The sequence below is a fragment of the Nematolebias whitei genome, chromosome 21 (assembly GCF_014905685.2).
Source record: "Nematolebias whitei isolate Nwh7 chromosome 21, NemWhi1, whole genome shotgun sequence".
Lineage (NCBI taxonomy): Eukaryota > Metazoa > Chordata > Actinopteri > Cyprinodontiformes > Rivulidae > Nematolebias > Nematolebias whitei.
In genome coordinates this window covers 13028128-13050647 of record NC_056518.1, presented here as the reverse complement: position 1 = coordinate 13050647, position 22520 = coordinate 13028128, and the positions used below count along the sequence as shown (strand labels likewise).

General features: G+C 39.8%; 1 protein-coding gene across 1 annotated transcript in view; it reads right to left on the bottom strand.

The window, feature by feature from the left end:
* The window catches only part of cnksr1 (connector enhancer of kinase suppressor of Ras 1), a 48308-nt gene extending 31692 nt beyond the window's left edge, over positions 1-16616 (bottom strand). Inside the window, exons 1-4 of the mRNA XM_037695328.1 lie at positions 16437-16616; positions 13332-13489; positions 5913-6115; positions 5353-5437 (exon numbers count right to left, since the gene is read on the bottom strand). Of these exons, the coding sequence (XP_037551256.1) occupies positions 5353-5437; positions 5913-6115; positions 13332-13489; positions 16437-16488 (498 nt within the window). The 5' untranslated portion in view covers positions 16489-16616. The remainder of the gene's footprint in view (positions 1-5352; positions 5438-5912; positions 6116-13331; positions 13490-16436) is intronic.
* Between the last annotated feature and the right edge of the window lie 5904 nt (positions 16617-22520).

Sequence of the window (22520 nt, the reverse complement as noted above, 5' to 3'; positions counted from 1 at the left end):
CACACACACACACACACACACACACACACACACACACACAGGTATATGCATCAATTTGCATTTGCAACAGAAATCATCCTAAGGTACAAGAAGACCATAAATACAAAAGCAAACCAATAAATTTCATATCAGAAATCTTATTTAGCTCCATTTCAATTTAATTGTAATACAAACCAGATTCCCAAAAAGTTGGGACACTAAACAAATTGTGAATAAAAACTGAATGCAATGATGTGGAGGTGCCAACATCTAATATTTTATTCAGAATAGAACACAAATCACAGATCAAAAGTTTAAACTGAGAGAATGTATCATTTTAAGGGAAAAATCTGTTGTTTCCAAATTTCATGGCGTCAACAAATCCCAAAAAAGTTGGGACAAGTCCATTTTTACCACTGTGTGGCATCCCCCCTTCTTCTTACAACACTCCACAGACGTCTGGGGACAGAGGAGACCAGTTTCTCAAGTTTAGAAATAGGAATGCTCTCCCATTCATGTCTAATACAGGACTCTAACTGTTCAATCGTCTTGGGCCTTCTTTGTCGCACCTTCCTCTTTATGATGCACCAAATGTTCTCTATAGGTGAAAGATCTGGACTGCAGGCTGGCCATTTCAGTACCCGGATCCTTCTCCTATGTAGCCATGATGTTGTGATTGCTGTAGAATGTGGTCTGGCATTATCGTGTTGAAAAATGCAGGGTCTTCCCTGAAAGAGATGACGTCTAGATGGGAGCATATGTTGTTCTAGAACCTGAACATAGTTCTCTGCATTAATGGTGCCTTTCCAGACATGCAAGCTGCCCATGCCACAAGCGCTCATGCAACCCCATACCATCAGTGATGCAGGCTTCTGAACGGAGCGTTGATAACAACTTGGGCTATCCTTGTCCTCTCTGGTCCGGATGACATGGCGTCCCAGTGTTCCATAAAGAACTTCAAACCGTGACTCATCTGACCACAGAACAGTCTTCCATTTTGCCACACTCCATTTTAAATGACCACTGGCCCAGTGTAAATGTCTGAGCTTGTGGAGCTTCCTCTTTGCACTGTAGAGTTTCAGCTGGCAACAGCGGATGGCACGGTGGATTGTGTTCACTGACAATGCTTTCTGGAAGTATTCCTGAGCCCATTCTGTTATTTCCTTGACAGTGGCATTCCTGTTTGAGGTGCAGTGACGTTTAAGGGCCCGGAGATCACGAGCATCCAGTAGAGTTTTACGGCCTTGACCCTTACGCACAGCGATTGTGCCAGATTCTCTGAATCTTTTGATGATGTTATGCACGGTTGATGATGATAACTTAAAAGTCTTTGCTACTTTACGCTGGGTAACACCATTCTGGTATTGCTGCACTATCTTTCTGCGCAGCAATGGTGGAATTGGTGATCCTGTTACCATCTTGGCTTCTGAGAGACACTGACACTCTGAGAAGCTCTTTTTATACCCAATCATGTTGTCTATTGACCTAATTAGTGTTAATTGGTCTTCCAGCTGTTCGTTATATGCCCAATTTCCTTTTTCCAGCCACTTATTGCTACTTGTCCCAACTTTTTTGGGATTTGTTGACACTGTGAAAATTTTGAATCAACATATTTTTCCTTTAAAATGTTATATTTACTCAGACTAAACTTTTGATCTGTCATCTATGTTATATTACAAATGAAATATCAACATTTGCCATCGCCACATCATTGCATTCAGTTTTTATTCACAATTTGTTTAGTGTCCCAACTTTTTTGGAATCCGGTTTGTACAACACATTTATATACAGTACTTAATAATCTATCTAAGGGGCTAGATTGCAATGGCAATAGTGGAGAAGAATGACTCCATTTTGGCAGGAGTACCTGTTGTTATTTTCCACTTTGGCCAAAATGGCTGTAGCATGTCAGGTGAAGAACAAGGGGTCCCATCTGACTTTTAACCTCATCTGCCAAGCAATGGCACAGCATTCATTTCCACCACTTACTAGGAGAATTAGTTACAAGTTGGTGAGCTGAAATTTAAAAACTTTACACAGATGTTGAAATGTGAGAGGTTTGTCACAACAACCAAACTTCTTCTGCTCTTTATAACTTTAAAACACCTGCATGAAGTGCAATACTCAAAAACAGGAACTTAGCAAACAATAGTCTAGCATTAAAAGCAATCATCAATACAGAAGCAGCAGAAAAGCAGCAGATATTTTACTTGCTAAGCACTGACTCAACACTGTAATGCATCCTGAGCCAGCAATGAATGAAAACAACAGTCAGCAGGGCCGACTGATTCACAGCGTAGGAGCTAAAACATCTTATCAGCGTCAGCTCGCTAATGCCTCTGCTATAAACACCTCCCAGTTTAATCTCGAGGTACATGATAACAATGTCACCATTAGAAGAAACATCACAGAGAGGTGTTATTACTTACTTCCCATATGAAAGTCCTGTGAGCTTCGTGACCTGACGGTTCCACTTCATGTTTTTTTCTAGTATCGACAGAAGTTAGTTTTAAATCCTAAAGAACCTTTTTCAAATAATCTTGCTTTTATATTTTAGTGCATGCTTGGTCTACCCTAAGGACTGAAGCTGAATCCTGTAGCAGTAAAAGAAGGATCACCTTGTGGAGAATTATCCAATCAGAGAAAGGTACCTGTCATCTTGGGCAGGCATCCAAATCTAGCTAAATATAAACTCCTTATAATCCAGAGTCTCCTCTTTCAGTCTGTTCCGCTTCTCTCTCTACTTGGAGCTCTCCTCCGTTCTAAGCTTCAATCAGAGAAGTTTTCTCTGCTGTCAGCAGCGTTCCAGAATAACTCGCCTCTCGCTGCCTGTTGTTCTCGGCTGTGTTCACTCCCCCAAGAGCAAAAGTCATTTACCAGTGGCAGTGCAATCCCTTCTGAGTCTCCTCCCTCCCTCCCTCCCCCAGACGGCGCAACATATCCAGGCCTGTCCTCCCTGCCACAGCACCTAGAAACACTTTTCACTCACGTTACACGCATCCTGTTATGAGTCCTTCTCTTCCTGCGTCTTCAAATATTTCCAGACACCAGGACGACAAGCAAACAAACCGAACTGAACGCACTGAACTCCAGCAAAATATCTTCAACCTAATCTCCTTTAAGGCTCGGCTGCCTGCAAATATGCCAAGAATTTTCAGATTTAGGGAAAAAAAAAAAAGAGCAAAACTCAAGTTGAACTGAACAGTCTGAGCTTCTGCTTTGTTTTTCACATCAAACAGGCAGGCTTGAGAAGAAATTCACACAACAGGTTGTAGTTCCTCTGAATATTTGCCGTCTGTGACATAATGTCTAGAAATAAACAGGTGCACCTTAAAAAATTAGAATATCGTGAAAAAGTTCTGTTTTTGTCATCAACCATTTCAGAAAGTGAAACTCATAAAACAAAGGTTTAATATTCTGCGTCTTGGAAGATTAGAATATTGAAGACGTTCAATACTGTGAACTCCTGGTGTCACACCTTAATCAGCTGATGAACTCCTCAACACGAGCTACAAACGTCTCATTCCTCAAGTCCAGCCACTCCAGACCCAGAGACAACATCATAAGTGTCTTACCTGCTGTGGAAACAAAGAACTGGACTGTTGCTCAATGGTCCGATGTCCTCTTTTCCGATGAAAGTACATTTTCATGTCATTTATAAATCAAGGTCTCAGAGTCTGGAGGAAGAGAGAAGAGGTCCAGAATCCACATTGTTCAAGTCCAGAAGGAAGTTTCCACAGTCATTAAAACCTGGCACGGGTCCATTTTGGGCGCTCAGGTTTGTTTACGTTCATCGTGGAAGTAGAACTTCTTCTTCTATGTTTTTTAAGGAGAGTTTATCACTCTGCGCATGTCAGTATTTCTATTCAGAATAAAAGTCAGCTGCATGGAAACGCTCGTCGTGAGCGGATTGTATCCATGTAAACGATACTTTTGGATTATTTAATCTGAATACATTTCAATCCGATCAAAGAATGTTGCGCATGTAAACATAGCTAGTGACGGTTTGGGTCCATGTCCTCTGCTGGTGTTGGTCCACTGTGTTTTTCTGAAGCCCTCAGTCAGTGCAGCATCTAGCAGGACATTTTAGAGACTGCATGCTTCCTGCTGCTGACGAGCTTTATGGAGATGATGGTTTCATTTTCCAGCAGGACTCGACTCCTGCCCACACTGACAGAGGTACCAGAAGATGGCTGTGGAATATTCTGTTTTTCTGAGACACTGAATTTTGATTTTTCATTATTTTTAAGCCATAATCAAATTACAAGAAATAAAGGCTTGAAATATTTCACTCTACGTGCAATGAATCTATAAATGAGTTTCACTTTCTGAAAAGACTGACAAAATAAATTAAACTTTTTCTTTGAGATGCACCTGTAAGTAACTTGTGTGCAGTTTAAGTTAAAACATCTCATCTAGGGATGCACGATATTATCGGCATGGTATCAGTAGATATTAGCGTTAAAGTTCAATATCAGACATCGGCCATTCCATCAAAATAACTCACCGATATAAAAGACGCTGTTTTTGCATGACAACCCAGTGACAAGGACGCCTGCAGCGGCAGCACGTGATGATGTCGCGCACGCCTACCTGATCTCATGACAGAGAGGAAAATTCAAAATGGAAGGGGTTTTTTCCATTAAGGATACTGGAATCCGAGGATTTTTGGACTACGTTGAGCCTCGCTACATCGTCCCCAGTCGGAGATATTTTTCCGATGTAAACTTATCAGAGTTACAAGACGTTATTTCCAACGTCATTGAGAAGCTAATAGCCGATAGCACTTGGGTGAGTTTTACCACAGACATTTGGACGTTAAGTGTTAACCTCGTTAGCATGATTAGTCTTACGGCACAATGGATAGACAAAAACTTTGATCTTATAAAGTCTGTCCTTCATGCACACGAGTGCAGAGGATCTCACACTGCAGCTATAGGAACCTGGAACAAACCTCCACAAGTGAGACAGCATCGCAGGTGACTAATGCTAATAAATAACATTTAACACTTTTCATTATATAAGTTAAAGTGCTCTGCAGATCATATGGCTGTTATTGAATATATGTCACCAGCTTTTACAGCTGTTACATAATTTTTGTAGCAAATAAGCCTAAATAAGATGCTATGTTCTGACAAAGACAAGTATATAAAATATCGGTATCGGCCAAATAAGTTTTAACATATCGGCCAAAAATCCAATATCGTGCATCCCTAATCTCATTGGTTTAATAAAATGGCTGTAAAATGCTTCACACAAGGGTCAGAAATCTGGTGTCAACAAATAAGAGCTGGGCAGATTTTTGAACATCAGATTAAATGAACGAGTCACATGGTACCATCTTCATGCAATAATTAAGACGAACACACCCACCTTGTGCACAATATCTCCCAGGTTTTTGCAGTAAGTGAATATGTTTTTGGTATCGTTGTATCCGCTGAGCTGGAAAAACTGATATCTGTAAAGTCAAATTGTACTTCAAATTAGTTTGGACAGAATAGTGGTAGAAAGGCTAATTAAAAATGTAATCAGTATATTAAGTAAGTTTGAAAATATTGCATTTATTGCACTTAAAGTACAGTAAGTTGTCTTGAAGGTGACATATTTGTTGATAACTTCCTGTTGAGATATTCCCTTAAAATAACAGGCAATGTATTTTTTTATTCAAATGATTAAAACACAAATAAATAAAATTAGCTATATAGTGCATATTGCATCCTATTTTAATCACTGATTTAAAAAAGGATGATTTTGTCAGTTACACCATGTTTGTGATAACTTGGATTTAAAACTGACATTGAAATTAAAACTTTTATAAATTTGGAAAACCTTCAGTTGTATACAAAAAACATAAAAAAATACATTTAACCTACTTTTAAATGAAAAACACAGCAATATTTCAAGCATTACATTTAAGGTTCCTTTTCACAAACCTGTTGAGTAAAGAGAAAAGGCCTTTAGCAGACGTGATGAGTTCAACGACAATGTTCAGAACCCCAGTAGACATCTTGGTGGTGCTCCGACCATCGTAGCCATTGAGGCGCCAGCGGCTTTGAATGCTCGTCTGCAGCGTGTGGGCAACAGCGGCCAACTTCTCCGTTAAAACTTTCAGGCTCTCCCCTCTGAAGCCGTAACTCTGGAGAGAGCACACAGAAAGCACATACCTTAAAAGTAGCCAAGCCCTGCTCCTGTGATGACGTCATTGGTTGGTCCAGCTCTTATCGTATACTTAAAATCCACCTCCTCTTGTTTCCTGTCACTCATTCACTAACTGGTTTTAAATGAAGCCACGTAAAGCCTAAAACAGGTCCTCTATCATGGCAATTAGACAGAAATTTGTTTTGTTTGAGAGGATTCACACTTTTACACCAACTGAGCTGACTTTACTTCTGATGCTAAAAAGTTTCAACACTATCTTTCCCATCTTCCGTCAGAAAGGCCTAGTCCATTTCAGCAAGTCACCTTCCTCCCATCTCATCCATGCATGGTGTTCCTATTGAGTTTGCAGACTCTTACAAATACTTGGGAATTTTGGTCGACGCACATCTCTTTTAAACCACGTGTCGAAAACTTCATAAAGAAACTGAAATTAAAACGGAGTTCCTTATTCAGAAATAGATCTCGTTTAACTCTGAATGCCAGAAAACACATTGTAACGCTACCTTCCTACCAGCCACTGACTATGGTGACATTATTTAAATGAATGCCCCTGCCAGTTCCTTGCAGATGTTGGTTGCCGTCTACCACGGCACGCCAAGACTCATAACTGGTTGCAACTACCGTACCCATGACTGCACCTTGTATTCACTGGTCAGCTGGTCATCATTATCCACGTGAACGCTCTCTCACTGGTTCATTTTCATCTTTAAATCCCTCCTTGGTCCGCTGCCTTCTTGTATCTCCTCCCACGTGTCACGCCGTCAGTGCAGTTACAACATGCGCTCTCAGTCCATCGTTACCTGCAGCGTTCCCTCATTGCGGACTGAACTTGGCAAAAAGGCCTTTTCCTATTCTGCTCCTGCACCTGGAACACCTTGCAACAGGAACTGAAGCTGTCCACTTAAATCTCTTTAAGGGGTTTCAAACATTTGATAATGTCAATAGAAAAATCAAAGCAGATATGTTCTTGTTTTTTAGTATTTCATCGTTTTACAGCACCTTGATATACACTACTCTTATTTTAACTGCATTTTTACTGTAGTTTATTGTTGTCTGTACTTTATATGTTCTGTCTGGAACAGGTCTCTCTTGTAAATGGGTCCTCGTGGCTCAATGAGACTAGCCTGCATAAAGAACAGGTTGAACGAATGAAAAAAAAAAACTTATTGGTCAAAAACATCCAAAACAGATTGTCATACATGTACATACATATATCCCTAATTTACTTTATAGCTCTGTGAACCAATCAACTTACCAAAATGTGTGCTTTTAATGCACCATGACACTGTGCACTGAAAATAAATATAACACTTAAGTTTGTGGCATTGTTGCACACCGTTTACCATTTAACACAAGTTTCATTAAACAATTCTGTTGATCGTTTCCACTTTTCAAAATCCTGCATCTACGAGCACAAATTCCAGTCATATACATTTTATTTTGTGCTTGTAAATCAAAATATGGTTGTGAATAACTTTTGCACCTTGCAAACCAAAATGTCTGAGAATTACAACTCCACCGATAAGAATTTATGCGTCTGTATTTGTAAACATCATAACACAACTTATTTTGTTGCAAAATTAAGGAAATAGGGGCCTAGTACCGGTAGAACATTTTAGAGATAGAGGACGGTACAAACGCTTCTACGGCTCAGGTAGGCATTGCTTTATGGTTTAGTGGAACAAAACCAAAATCATCGCCCAGATATATATTTTTGTACATCACGTACGGTAGCGCTGGTACCGTCCTCCATCTTCAAAATGTACTGCCCTTCCAAGACCCCCACCCCGACAGCCAAACCCATCCGTTCTCTGATTGGATTGTTAAATATGTGATTGACATGGCATTGACCAATCAGCTGAAAGGAAGAAACATCCAGTCATAATTCATATTTGCAAGTTTAAACTCATGCAAGTCAGGGAACTTGAGCGCTGAAATTTATATACAGTTTTACTGTGTAATTAATTTTTACAAATATGAATCGTTTTTACATACACATAAATTCTTATCTATGGATGTACAAACATTTTATTCCCCAACATTTTGATTTACAAGCACAAAATATATACGACTGGGATTTGTGCCCATATGCATCTGGCTGGTAGCACAAAATACTTGTCAGCACATAATTGCCCTCTTACACCGTTACCACTCCGCGACTACCCCCGCTGCTCACTCAGAGGTGTAACAGTGGTGAAAAAACGTTAACACCCTTCTTCTGCCTCAATGTACACTCCACTGAAGAGGGAAGAACGTTGTCAGGCTTGTGTGAAACTGGTTTCTATTTGCAGTGTGTCAAACCACCCATTAGACAGATGTCATGCAGATGTGTTTTATGATGATGTCAAGTGAACAGAGAATTCTGGACCAGCAAGAACATTTCAGCTTAAGAAGCAATATCTGCTATTTTATATGACACATTAAGGAAAATTGCCAAGTGCAAACCTGCTAAGTGTGATACTTTGAAGATCCAGTAGCATACTGTGACGTCAAGTAGATTTAAACCAAAAGATTGCTCCCCACTCTGTCATTCCAATCATGTACTGAAAGTTGAAAAATCTAACTTCAGCATTTCTATTACATTTGTTTTACGCCACTGTATTGCAACATGTCTTAACAGCTACTCACAACACCGTTGGGTATTACTTGCATATTACCGGTAATGAAACTCAACATTAGATATTTTTAAATCTCTCTAAAATAACATGTATAATTAAAGTAACGCTAGCAATCTTCGAGTCAATGCATATAAACCAGCCGCTTTGCAAGTTAAAAAAAAATAAAAAATAGCTTATGTGGTCTGTTAGCACTAAGACAACAAATGTCACCTCAATATCTGTAAAAATGGCTGAGTTATAGTCATTTTGTGTTTGATAAGGTCAGTGAGCATCGATGGCCATTTCAAAACAGAACGACTCCAAATCAGTTGGAGATGTACATTTAATGAATACTTTCTAAGGATTTGATTAAAATCCATCCAGAGGTTTACGAGAATTTTGCCAACAGACAAATGAACACACACACCCCATTTAAAGCTGTCGATATTTAAACTGTCTTAACGCCAGTATATTACGAAGCTTACAGAGCTGAACTGTAGCCCAAGTTATAATGCAATACAAATCAGACATGACAGAAATAGCCAACCAGTGTAACATTAGATTACGTAACCTTAAAAGTCCTTTAGAATAACAGAGTTTCTTATGCTCCTCTCACATGCCTGTCATCATTATTTGCTACCCAGTGACAGAGACATGACTCTTCAAAGGCACTGGTAATGGAGCCTTTCATTGGAACGGTGCACTCATCGTAGGGTCAAGAGCTTTCGACCAGTCAGGCTTTGTTGGTACATCATGCAGTGACGGGAACAAGCTCATCAAACAAGTGGCCATGAATCTTTTATGGCCTTTTCAACACTGTAGCTGCTAAATATGAAGCTGTGAGCTTGAATGTGTTTGGACTGAGTCATGAGTGCTGGCACTTCCTCTCTGACTTCAAGATCCATGAAGAGTACACACAACCTCATACTCGCCTTGTTTAAAGGTAAAAGCTTTCTCTTGTTATCAGCTGCTGCCGAAAAAGTGGGCAAATATGTTTAAATGCCTGTGACTATGGGTTTGCCTCTCTGTTAGCAGAATAACTCACGAACCACTATAATTTTATTAAAACAAATCAGAGAAAAAAAAACCCACTAGATGTACATCTGCAACTCTAATTTTTAGAGATGACCCAATTCAAGATGGCCGCCAAAGCCAAGCAACCTTTACAAACACAAAAATTACTGTCAATTTTACAGATAACGAGAGAAAATTTGGTGTGGTAGTAGCTGAAAGTCATTCTGAACACATGCTCCGTTTGAATTTTCTGCCTAAAATTTTACCACTAAGCGTTGGAGACACTTGTTTGTCGGTTAACAAAAAGACCGCTAAAGCACTAGTTAAATTTTAATGAAACTTTCAGAAAGTAATCTTTCAATGGACATCTATATAGGATTTTTTTTTTTGGCGTTAACCTAATTCAAGATGGCCACTACAGTTATTTATGTTTAGTTAAAACAAAAATGGATATAACTGTCAGTTTTACAGAGACTGAAGTAAAATGTGTTGTGATAGTAGTTGAGGCTCATCCACATCATATACCCTAATTGGCATGAATTTATACCACAAGACCTAACAAGAACTGTGAGATCTTGCATAATGTTTTCATGAAGATTTGACATCAAAGGGTACATCACCATCTCTACGCATTAGACAATGTTAGTGTAATACTCTGACATGAAATGTGGTGAGCAGTATGCATCCATTTAAGGAATGCTAAGCATTTAATTATTGCAGACTTTGGATAAAGCTCTTACCGCAGTTTGATCTGTCTTATGGTCATTTCAAAACCTCAATAACCAGAAGTCTAAGCTGTCTTAGCTTGATGTTTACAGCTTGATACGTCACCAGAGCTGGACATTTGCCTGGCTCTGTCCTGCTAAATTAGTACTTAAAGTGAAACAAAAGCTATTCTGGAAACATACCAACTCAATTACCTAAATCCCTATAACATTCTTGCAAGTTTGGATAGGCCGTAAATTTAATTATGCAGCCTCTGATTGCCTCCAGGACCGGATGGATGGATGAATAGATGGATATACTTGAGCGGGGGACTTTGAATTGAGAAAAAAGCAATAAGAACTTTGACCTGCTAAAGGACATCCGAAGCAGGATTTGGATGTCTGTGAGAACAGTAATCGTAGATTCACACTGTCACTCACACTTAGGGACGATTTAGAGTTACCAATTAGCCTAACATGTATGTTTGATGTCTGTGGGAGGAAACTGGAGTACCCTGGGTATCATGTACCAACTGCACGCCCAAAACAGAATACAGTGGTTTGCATAAACCCCAGTGGAACAAAGCAAACAAAGAATGATTAAACTAAACAAATGCACCTTTTCTTTTTCTTTCTTTTTTTTTTTACAAATTAGGTAATTTTGAATAAGATATATGTTGCGATTATGAATATACCTCCTCTGCCAAATTGCCACTTTTAACATGGTGGCGGGGTTTGAGTACCCTTTTGATCCTGAGGGCTATGTTGCCTGGGACATTAGCCCCTGGTAGAGTCTCGCATGGCAAACAGGCCTTGGAGGAAGAATTGCTAAGAGCAATTCAAAAATCTTGATGAATCAACAACAGAGGCATCAGGATACCTTGCCTGGAATTGGGAAAATGGGACACCTCCCAGGAGCCAGACCTGGAGGAGAACTCGCTGGCGAGCGCCTGGGGGTCGAACCTGGAGGGGGGGGTCGGTACATGGAATCTGAATGGGCCATGTTCAGGCCTACATGTGTCTACATGTGTTTTGTGGACCTGGATAAGGCTTATGACCATGTTCTTCGAGGCATTATGTTAGAGTGCTGCAAGAATATGGGATGCCTGGGTTGCTTTAAAGGGATATCCGGTCCTTGTATAACCAAAGCAGGAACTGTGTCTGCATTTTCTGCAAAAGGTTGAGCATGTTCCCAGTGCAGGTCGGACTTTGCCTGGACTATCCCTAGTGTCCAATCTTGTTTGTGGTGTTCATGGACAGGATCTCAAGACACAGTCTGGGAGAGGAGGGTTTCTGATTTGGTAACCTCAGAATCTCATTTCAGCTATATGCAGATGATGTAGTTCTGTTGACATCTTGGGGCCAAGACCTTCACTGGGGCGATTTGCAGTAGAGTGTGAAACGGCTAGAATGAGAGTCAGTTCCTCCAAGTCAGAGGCAAGGTTCTCGACAGGAAGCATGTTGAATGCTGTCTCCGAGTTGGGGGTGAGACTTTGCCTCAGGTGGAGGTGTTAAAGTATCTGGGCGTCTTGTTCACACGTATATTTTATATATTTTGTATACATTTTATAAAGCACCTTGATTTTATTGTTTTATAACACTGCTTTTATTTTAATTGCATTTTATTGTAGTTTATTGTTGTCTGTACGTTATATGTTGTCTGTCTAAAACAGGTCTCTCTTGTAAATGAGTCCTTGTGACTCAATGAGACTAACCTGTATAAATAAAGGTTGAATGAAAAAAAGTAATGGAGGAATGGAGCGAGTTGGGGCCTTGTCCTCAGTAATGTGGGCATTGCGTTGGTCTGTCGTGGTGAAGAAAGAGCTGAGTCAAAAGGCAAAGCTCTCGATTTACTGGTCTACCTTCATTCCAACCCTCATCTATGGTCATGAGGTTTGGATAATGACCGAAAGAACGAGATCCTGGATGCAAGCGGACGAAATGGTCTTCCTTCATAGGGTGACGAGGTTCAGCCTTAGCAATAAGGTGAGAAGATCCATCATCTGGGGGAAGCTAGTAGAGCTGCTACTCTTTCGCATCAAAAGGTATCAGTTGAGGTGGTTCGTGCATCTGATTAGGATGCCATATGGATGCCTCCCTTTAGAGGTTTTCCAGGCACATCCCTCTGGTAGGAGGCCCTGGGGAAGATCTAAAAAATGCTGGAGGGATTGTGTATCTTCTCTGCCCTGGGAATGCCTTGGGGTCCCCCAAGTCAAGCGTTGCTGGGGAGAGGGATGTCTGGGTTTCTCTCCTGGACCTGTTGCCTCTGCAACCCAACTATGGATAAGTGGTAGAAGATGATGAAGATGAAGAATGTGAATATTTTACTAAAACCTGTTAAGATTTTTTTCTGGAAACCACAGATACCACATCCTCCATACTGAAGGGGAGAGGAACCATCTGGCTTGCTATCAGTGCACAGTTCAAAAACATGCCTCTCTGATGATATGGGGGTGAATTTGCGCCAATGGCATAAGCATCTTATCCATTGAGCACATCTGTAAACATATCCCTGTTTCAACTTATTTGAGATGTGTTGCTGAAAGAAAAAAAAAAAAAAATCTAAATTTGCGCCCCCCCCCAAAATAAAAAAACAGCGGTACAATATCTTAGTCTAAACATTTGATAGGTTGTGTGATACTTTGTTCCATTGTGAATAAAATATGGGTTTATAAGATTGCAAATCATTGCATTCTGTTTTTTGTTTACATTTTACACACATGTCTTGTAAATCTCTATACTGCAATGATAAAACATGGATTATTGCTCAGTTAATATCCATCACTTTCATAACACACACACACAACAGAAAGTCTTGTAGATAAGGAGCACCACTGCAGACATGTAAACAAACACACAACTGCTAATCCTCACTCACCAGAGAGCAGAGCTTCTCCACAGCTTCCAGTATGAGCTCCTGGTGTCCAATCTTAGAGACTCCCAACTTCTCCAGGTCCAGGGAGGTCAAACTGAGAAGATTCATGCCCGATAAAGCCCACTCTGAGACCTGGTATTGACTTATGGGGGCATCCAGACCTGGTCACAGCAGGACAAGCACACATGAATGCTTAAAGCATTTGGAAGCTTCCAGCAGGAATGGAAACACTACAGTGAGAGAGCATGCACAGGCATGAAAAATGAATTTACTCTGCCTTATTGTAGGGCAATTATAGGCAAAAAGGAAAAATGTCATCCTTGAAAACTGAGAAGTTTGAGTTATTAATTTATTAATGAATAAATTCTCATTTGTGCAAGCTTAGCTATAGGAACTACTGAAACACAAAACACAAGGTAAATGTGATTAAACTACTTCATAAAACTACAAAAGGAATCTTTTAAACGTGAAAACTTAAGTAAAGAGGTGGAAACAATTGATTTACATCAGTTTACATAAGTAATCATTGGTTTGCACACATCAAAAAGCAAAGACGGACAATATTGTTTATGCATTTGTCTGTCTGTTAGCAAAATATCACATGAACTACTGTAAATGTTAATAACACTTTCAAAAAGTATTTACTGGCTGTACAACCAGTTAACTTTTGGAGTCAACACAATTCAAGATGGCTGCTACAGCCAACTGAACTTGGAAAAAAAACACAAAAATGACCTAAATTCACTCAGTTTTTCAGAAGTTAGGCTAAAATCTGGTGTGGTAGTAGCAGAGAGTTATTTGCAACACTTGTCTACATGATACACATTGCACAAGCTTTTGGCTTTAAACTTTTGCATTTGGTGTCAACCCTATTTGTTAGCAAAATATCTCGTAAACCATGAAACACATTTAAATAAAATCTTTTAATAATAAAAACTAATGCATTTTTTTTGTTAGCGCCTTTCAAGACACCCAAGGACACTTCGCAACATTAAAAATAAAACAATACAAAATGGCTTTAAAAACACTAAACCAAGAAGAAAATAACAAAAAATGAAAGTGAGAAGGCTAACTTGAACAGATGAGTTCTGAGTTGTGATTTGAAGGTCTGAAGGGAGACAATATTACAGATGTCTGGGGGAAGAGCGTTCCAGAGTTGGGGGGCGGAGTGAGAAAAGGCTCTGTGTCCCGTGGTGCTGAGGAGGATGGACGAGGAAGAACGAAGGGAGCGTGAATGGCTGATAATGTGCAGGAGATGGGACAGATAGGGAGGGACGAGGTTACGGATGGCCTTGAACGTGTACAACAGGATTTTAAATTGAATTCTGAAAGTGACTGGAAGTCAGTGACGTTGCAGTAAAACTGGGGTGATGTGGTGAAATGAGGGGGTTTAGGTAACGATGCAGGAAGCTGAATTTTGAACCACTTGAAGCTTGCGGAGTAATTTTTGCAGCAGACCGAAAAGAAGAGAGTTGCAGTAATTAATTTGAGAAATGACCAAACTATGGACCAAGATGGAAGCAGAGTGCGGGGAGAGGGATGGATGGGGACGGTTGATGTTTCCAAGGTGGAAGTATGCAGACCGGGTGATATTATTGATGTGAGAGTGAAAAGAGAGAGTGCTGTCAAGAATGACACCCAGACTCTTAACGTGAGGGGAGGGAGAAACCATGGAGCGGTCAATGGTGAGGGAAAAACTGTTGACTTTAGATATGGTGAATTTAGTACCGATGAGTAGAAACTCTGTTTTATCACCGTTTAATTTAAAGGGAGTTAGATGTAAACCAGGATTTAATTTCAGCTAAGCAGGAAGTGAGGAAGGAAGGAGGAAGTGAAGAATTAGGTGCAGTGGATAAGAAGAGCTGGGTGTCATCGGCAAAACAATGGAAGTAAATGTTAAATTTACGGAAGATATTGCCAAGGTGGAGAAGGTAGATGATGAAAAGAAGGGGCCCCAGGACAGAGCCTTGGGGCACACCTGAAGTCATGGGGGAGAAGTGGAATCTGAATGATTTAAGCTGGATGAACGGAGTGCGGCCACAGAGAAATGACTGAAACCAAGCGAGGGGCGTATGGGTGATGCCAATAGATGAAAGTCTGCGGAGGAGGATGTTGAGGGAGATGGTATCAAACACCGCACTGAGATCGAGGAGGATGAGAAGAGAAAGTAAACCAGAATCTGCCGCCATGAGAAGAATGTTAGTGATTCTCAATCCAGGCTTCTTAACGACTGGAGTGACAACTGCAGTTTTGAAAATCGTTGGTACATTTCCTGAAGAAAGAGAAGCGTGAATAATGGCAGAAATGATAGGGAGAAGTGGAAAAACGGCACGATTTTACAAGCACTGCTGGGAGAGGAAAGTAATCATTGTAGTTACAATTGTTTAATGTTTGAAGTCAACCCAATTCAAGATGGCCACCGCAGCTAATCAATATCAGCCAACACAAAAATGGCCCTCGCTCTGTCAATTTAACTTATATTGAGCTGAAATTTGATGTGGTAGTAGCTGTGAGTCATTCACAACCAATACTCTGAGGGTGACAGCTTGTGATATTGTAACAAGTTATAGTCAAGATTTAAACTGAATGACTACACGTGCCAAAACTGATTTTTGTTATAGTATTAAATGGTAATGGCTTTAACTTAAATTATTATGTAACTGTTTTAACATGTTAATACATAAAACTAACTGCATGTTTTGTAAGTAAACAAACAAGAAAAAGAAAATTGCATCTGGTGACTTTATTTACTAAAGCAGCCAGGATTATTATGCCAGTAATCTGATTAAAGTGTTTGTAAGCAGGTGGCCATTATTCCCAGGCAGCGCAAGAAGCATTAATCCCTGTTGGGCTTTGAGTGAACTCTTCACTTTTATTTTTCTGGGTAAAAGAGGGATAAACCTGTACGGCAAGAGAGAAGTCAAACAGTTTGAGCGGATCCAAATGGAATTGTTGACACAGAGCAGAAACTGTTCAGGCTCCTCGGTCAGTACAAACACTTCCTCATTCCTCCTTCACTTTTCACTTCCAATTGGATTTGCGTCTATTTTCGCCTCGAACCTGCGCGAGCCCAAGAACCTGAGCGGACAGAGGAGTTATGCTGCTCACCTTGGAGCCACCTGGACACTCTCTCCTCGCTCCACGACGCGATAGGCTCCATGTTTGGAGTCCTGCTCCAGTCGCTGGTTCACTTCCCGGCGCTGCTGGCTGACTTCTACCTCCTCCCGGGGCAGCTGCACGACGGAACACACGATACTGGTTCAGATTCGGACGAGGACGAGTGGCACTCCTTCTCCCAGGTACAGGTAAGATTCAGCCCCTCCCTCCCTCCCTTCAGCTTTTTTTAACTTCCGACCGGGGCTTACCTGGAGGAAACGAGTGCGTCAAAAAGCTGCTGGGGCTTTAAGGCTTCTGAACTTCCTTCATATTTTCACTTTAATACTTTGACAATAAAGAGACAAATTACTTTTTAATTCTGAAAAATAAACTCATTGTCTGCAGAATACCACACTAATTAACTCTATGGTAATGGAGGCTGTATATAAAATAAAATAATGAAACACCTGGGCTTCTAATTGACAGAAGAAGACCAGTTTCATTATTTTATTTTATGATCATGGCCTGGAGCGGATGCCTGAGAGCCTTAGCTAAAAGTAAATACTACTTAAGAAGCTAAAAGTAGCAAAAGGCTAGCTAAAGGGAGCAAAATGTTAGCTAAAAGCTAAAAAGATTACGGAAAGCAGCAAATGTGTTACTAAAATTAAATGTAGCAAAAGGCTAGCTAAAGGTTGAAGTATTGGGCAAAAGTAGCAAAAGGCTAGCTAAATGCTAAAGGGAGCAACATGTTAGCTAAAAGGTAAAACAATTACTGAAAGCAGCAATATGTTACTAAAGTTAAAAGTAGCAAAAGGCTAGCTAAAGATTCAAGTATTAGGCAAAAGTAGCAAAATGCTAGCTAAATGCTAAAGGGAACAAAATGTTAGCTAAAAACTAAAAAGATTGCTGAAAGCAGCAATGTGTTACTAAAATTAAAAGTAGCAAAAGGCTAGCTAAAGGCTGAAGTATTTGGCAAAAGTAGCAAAATGCTAGCTAAATGCTAAAGGGAACAAAATGTTAGCTAAAAGCTAAAACAATTACTGAAAGCAGCAATGTTTTACTAAAATTAAAGGTGGCAAAAGGCTAGCTAAAGGCTGAAGTATTAGGCAAAAGTAGCAACATGCTAGCTAAATGCTAAAGGGAACAAAATGTTAGCTAAAAGCTAAAACAATTACAGAAAGCAGCAATGTTTTACTAAAATTAAAAGTAGCAAAATGCTAGCTAAATGCTAAATGGAGCAACATGTTATTTAAAAACTAAAAAGATTACTGAAAGCAACAATGTGTTACAAAAAATTAAAGGTAGCAAAACACTAGCTAAATGCTAAAGGGAACAAAATGTTAGCTAAAAGCTAAAACAATTACTGAAAGCAACAATGTGTTACTAAAATTAAAGGTAGCAAAAGGCTAGCTAAATGCTAAAGGGAACAAAATGTTAGCTAAAAGCTAAAACAATTACTGAAAGCAGCAATATGTTACTAAAGTTAAAAGTAGCAAAAGGCTAGCTAAAGGCTGAAGGAAACTGGGGGGGGGGGGGGGGGGGATATTTCAAAATAAAGTTCAATGATTTGGAACTTTAATATAGTAAAAGTCATAGCCCCGGTGAACGTCCTAAATTTTCATGAACAATGTGAGGACTTGTAATCGACTCAAAAATACAGTATTTACATTTTCATAGAGGACGTCATGAAACTTTCAGGAACTGTTCAGTGATGGAAGTTCAGAACGTCCCAGTGGTTTGAATCATGGTGCATAAAATTATACTGTCACACCATTTCAACATTTTTCTGGTGAAAACCTTATGAGCCCATGAATCAAATGTGGATTTTTGAACAGCTATATGAAAACATAAAAAGTCTTCTTCTTTAGGATAAAAGAAAATCGCCTTAACTTTATCAATATTTCATAAAAGCCTGAGTGTTTTTGCTGCATGAAGACATTTCCACTGAATTATTTACACCATCAAGGCAACATGTTGCTTCACAAACTTTTTAAAGTACGACAAACATAAACACATTTAACATTTTGGGTTTGATGCCTTGCATGAATCCACCAGATTATTAAGAAATTAAGAGCTTTATATAATTCACACATAAAAACAGACGGTAATGTTTTTGCCTGGGTCTGTTACTAAAGCATCGCATGAACCACCACGAGGATTTTAATAAGACTTTCAGAAAGTAATCATTAGAAGCAAATATAACACCACTTCATATTTGGAGCCAATCTTATTTAACACGACCGCCGCAGTGAATTGATCCCAGTTAACAAAAAAATGGCTATGAACTGGCAAATGTTGAAATTTGGTGTGGAAGTAGCTGAGAGTCATTCCTAATTTATACTGTAAGCACTATATGTTCATGCTAAAGTTATTTGTCATGTTTTTCCATTAACTATGGCAGGCAACGCTGTCTGTTAACAAAATATCTTATGAACCACTACACAGATTTTAACGAAACTCCCAGGAATAAATCATTGGATGTACATCTACATCTGATTAACTTTTAGAGTCAACCTGTTTCAAGAAGGTCACCACAGCTAATCAATTTAACAAAATACAAAAATGGCTATGAACTGGCAAATTTTTGTAGATATTAGGCTGAAATTTGTTGCAGAAGTAGCTGAGAGTTATTCCCAATACATACTGCAAGCACATTGTGCTCATGCTAGATTTGTCTAAATTTTTGCCATTAACTGCGGTATGCAACCCTGTTTGTCTGTTAGCACAATATCTTATGAACCGCTTCACAGATTTTAACGAAACTCTCAGGAATAAATCATTGGATGTACATCTACAACTGATTAACTTTTAGAGTCAACCTGTTTCAAGAAGGTCATCACAGCTAATCAAACGTAGAAAACACAAAAATTGTTATAACTCAGTCACTTGTACTGGAATTGAGCTTAAATTTGTTGGTAGTAGCTGAGAGTCATTCATAGCACATACTCCAAGTGTTAACAGCTTGAATGAGATTGCACACATTTTTTTTTCAAGATTTAACAGCTCTAACTTGGTCACTATAACTTAACACAAGATTTTAAAATTATAGCACGATTGCTGGTTGGCAATATATAATTTTTTTTTATTACCTGTCACATTATTTGCAGTATAACATAATTATCAATTCAAGATTCAAGGATTTTTAGTTGTTTTTTTTATTTTTATCTCTTGACTGGAGGTTAAATAGCATTTATTTTGAATGTCTACCTCAAAATTAAATGTCACTGCTTCAAGGCAGTTTCAACCTTTTGGCACATGTTAGTATTTTAACACTTTCGACTTTATTCAAGATTTCCGTTCTGGCACCTTGAAGAGGATTTTATGAATGAAAGTCTGAGCTGCTGCAGGCTCCTTGTTAACGTCTCATAGCAGAAGCTTCATACCAGTTTGAGGCTTGAATTTATTCCCATACAGCATTTAACCCTCACTGGCTCCACTGGGCGCCCTAGACGCTAAAACCCTGCGAGAGTTTGCTCGCTGTGGCAACCCCTGACAAAGGGAGCAGCTGAAATAATAATAAAAAAAAGAATAGTAGTAAATGGCAACCTATGCTGAAAAGGCTGCGTTCACCAAAGAACTGCCCCCTGCTCTCTGGCGCCCCCTGCTGTTTTCACTTTGTACCAAAAAAGTGGGGTGGAAATCCTTTGCGTAGCTTCATATGTGCTTCACTTTAATAAATGAGAATTATATGTTAAATGTCAAATGACAAGCACAAATGTTGAACAGGAAAGCTCAGATCTTCCTGTTTTAAAGGTGCAGCCATGGATCGAAGCTGTCAGTGTCAGTGTCAGTGTTGACTGAATTACTCCTGATCCTGAATTAGGTTGATCCCAGTTAGAAGTGTGCGAGGGGCGTGAGTGGACTGTAAGGTGTTTCATCACTACAGGTATGTACACCCTGACAAATCATTCCCAGATAGCAAACAAATGGGACTTCCAAAAATGTTGTTAAAGTTTCCCAGATGAAATCTAAACAACACATAGCTTCTTAACTAATACCTTTTTAAAGGACTCGGTGGAAATCGGTGACGTGAAGATGTTACTGTAACTTGTTTGTGCTGAGCTCAGTGTCGGGTGCTTCGTAAACGCTGTTCGTAGCCTCGGCCTTGTTGCCCAACCTGAATACCTGAGACACAAGTTCAAGCTGGGACATGCTGTTTTTGCTCGTCGGCGCTCTCAGACTCGCGTTGTGTTTAGCTGCTGTTGCTGCGAACATTATAACGCTAAAGACAAACAACTTTGGAGAACCGCGTTTAAAATATTGTTCGTCGCTGTGCTCTCCTCTTCATCAGTCTCTTCATACTCTCTCAGTTCTTCTGCAGCCTCCTCGTCCCGTCAGCTGATTTCTCCCTCTGAAGTTTGAAACAACAACAACAACAAAAAAGACACAGTTTGTGCATCATGTCTTCAGGGCAAAGGGCCACTCTTCTGAAAAGCTGCTGAATAATTACATTGCCATTCTCTCCTGCTCCGTTCAGTCAGCACGGATTGGATAATTACCCTTCCTCCATCATTGAGCAGCTAATTAATTTGTCCTGTGCCCCTCTGCTCGCACTGCAGACATGTGATTTCTCAGCTCAGTTAAGAGGATTTTATTACCTAAGGTCTAAAAGTGCTGCTACAGAAACCTGACAATTTATGTGCTACAGGCTAAAGCATCCATGCATGTATCCATTTCTGAGACCTTGGGTCAGGGGTGTCCAGTCCTGGTCCTCAAGGGCCACTACCCTCCATGTTTGGAGGATTTTCTGCTACAACACACCTATATAGTATATATTATATATATATATATATATATATATATATATATATATAGTGCCTTGCAAAAGTATTCGGCCCCTTGAACTTTTCAACCTTTTGCCACATTTCAGGCTTCAAACATAAAGATATAAAATTTTTATTTTTTGTGAAGAAACAACAACAAGTGGGACACAATCGTGAAGTGGAATGAAATTTATTGGATGTGTCAAACTTTTTTAACAAATAAAAAACTGAAAAGTGGGGCGTGCAATATTATTGGGCCCCTTTACTTTCAGTGCAGCAAACTCACTCCAGAAGTTCAGTGAGGATCTATGAATGATCCAATGTTGTCCCAAATGATTGATGATGATAAATAGAATCCACCTGTGTGTAATCAAGTCTCCGTATAAATGCACCTGCTCTGTGATAGTCTCAGGGTTCTGTTCAAAGTGCAGAGAGCATCATGAAGACCAAGGAACACACCAGGCAGGTCCGAGATACTGTTGTGGAGAAGTTTAAAGCCGGATTTGGATACAAAAATATTTCCCAAGCTTTAAACATCCCAAGGAGCACTGTGCAATCAATCATATTGAAATGGAAGGAGTATCAGACCACTGCAAATCTACCAAGACCCGGCCGTCCCTCTAAACTTTCATCTGGAACAAGGAGAAGACTGATCACAGATGCAGCCAAGAGTCCCATAATCACTCTGGATGAACTGCAGAGATCTACAGCTGAGGTGGGAGAGTCTGTCCATAGGACAACAATCAGTCGTACACTGCACAAATCTGGCCTTTATGGAAGAGTGGCAAGAAGAAAGCCATTTCTCAAAGATATCCATAAAAAGTGTTGTTTAAAGTTTCCCACAAGCACCTGGGAGACACCAAACATGTGGAAGAAGGTGCTCTGGTCACATGAAACCAAAATCCAACTGTTTGGCCACAATGCAAAACGATATGTTTGGTGTAAAAGCAACACAGCTCATCACCCTGAGTACACCATCCCCACTGTCAAACATGGTGGTGGCAGCATCATGGTTTGGACCTGCTTTTCATCAGCAGGGACAGGGAAGATGGTCAGAATTAATGGGAAGATGGATGGAGCCAAATACAGGACCATTCTGGAAGAAAACCTGTTTGAGTCTGCAAGAGACCTGAGACTGGGATGGAGATTTATCTTCCAACAAGACAATGATCCAAAACATAAAGACACATCTACAATGGAATGGTTCACAAATAAACGTATCCAGGTGTTGGAATGGCCAAGTCAAAGTCCAGACCTGAATCCAATCGAGAATCTGTGGAAAGAGCTGAAGACTGCTGTTCACAAACGCTCTCCATCCAACCTCACTGAGCTC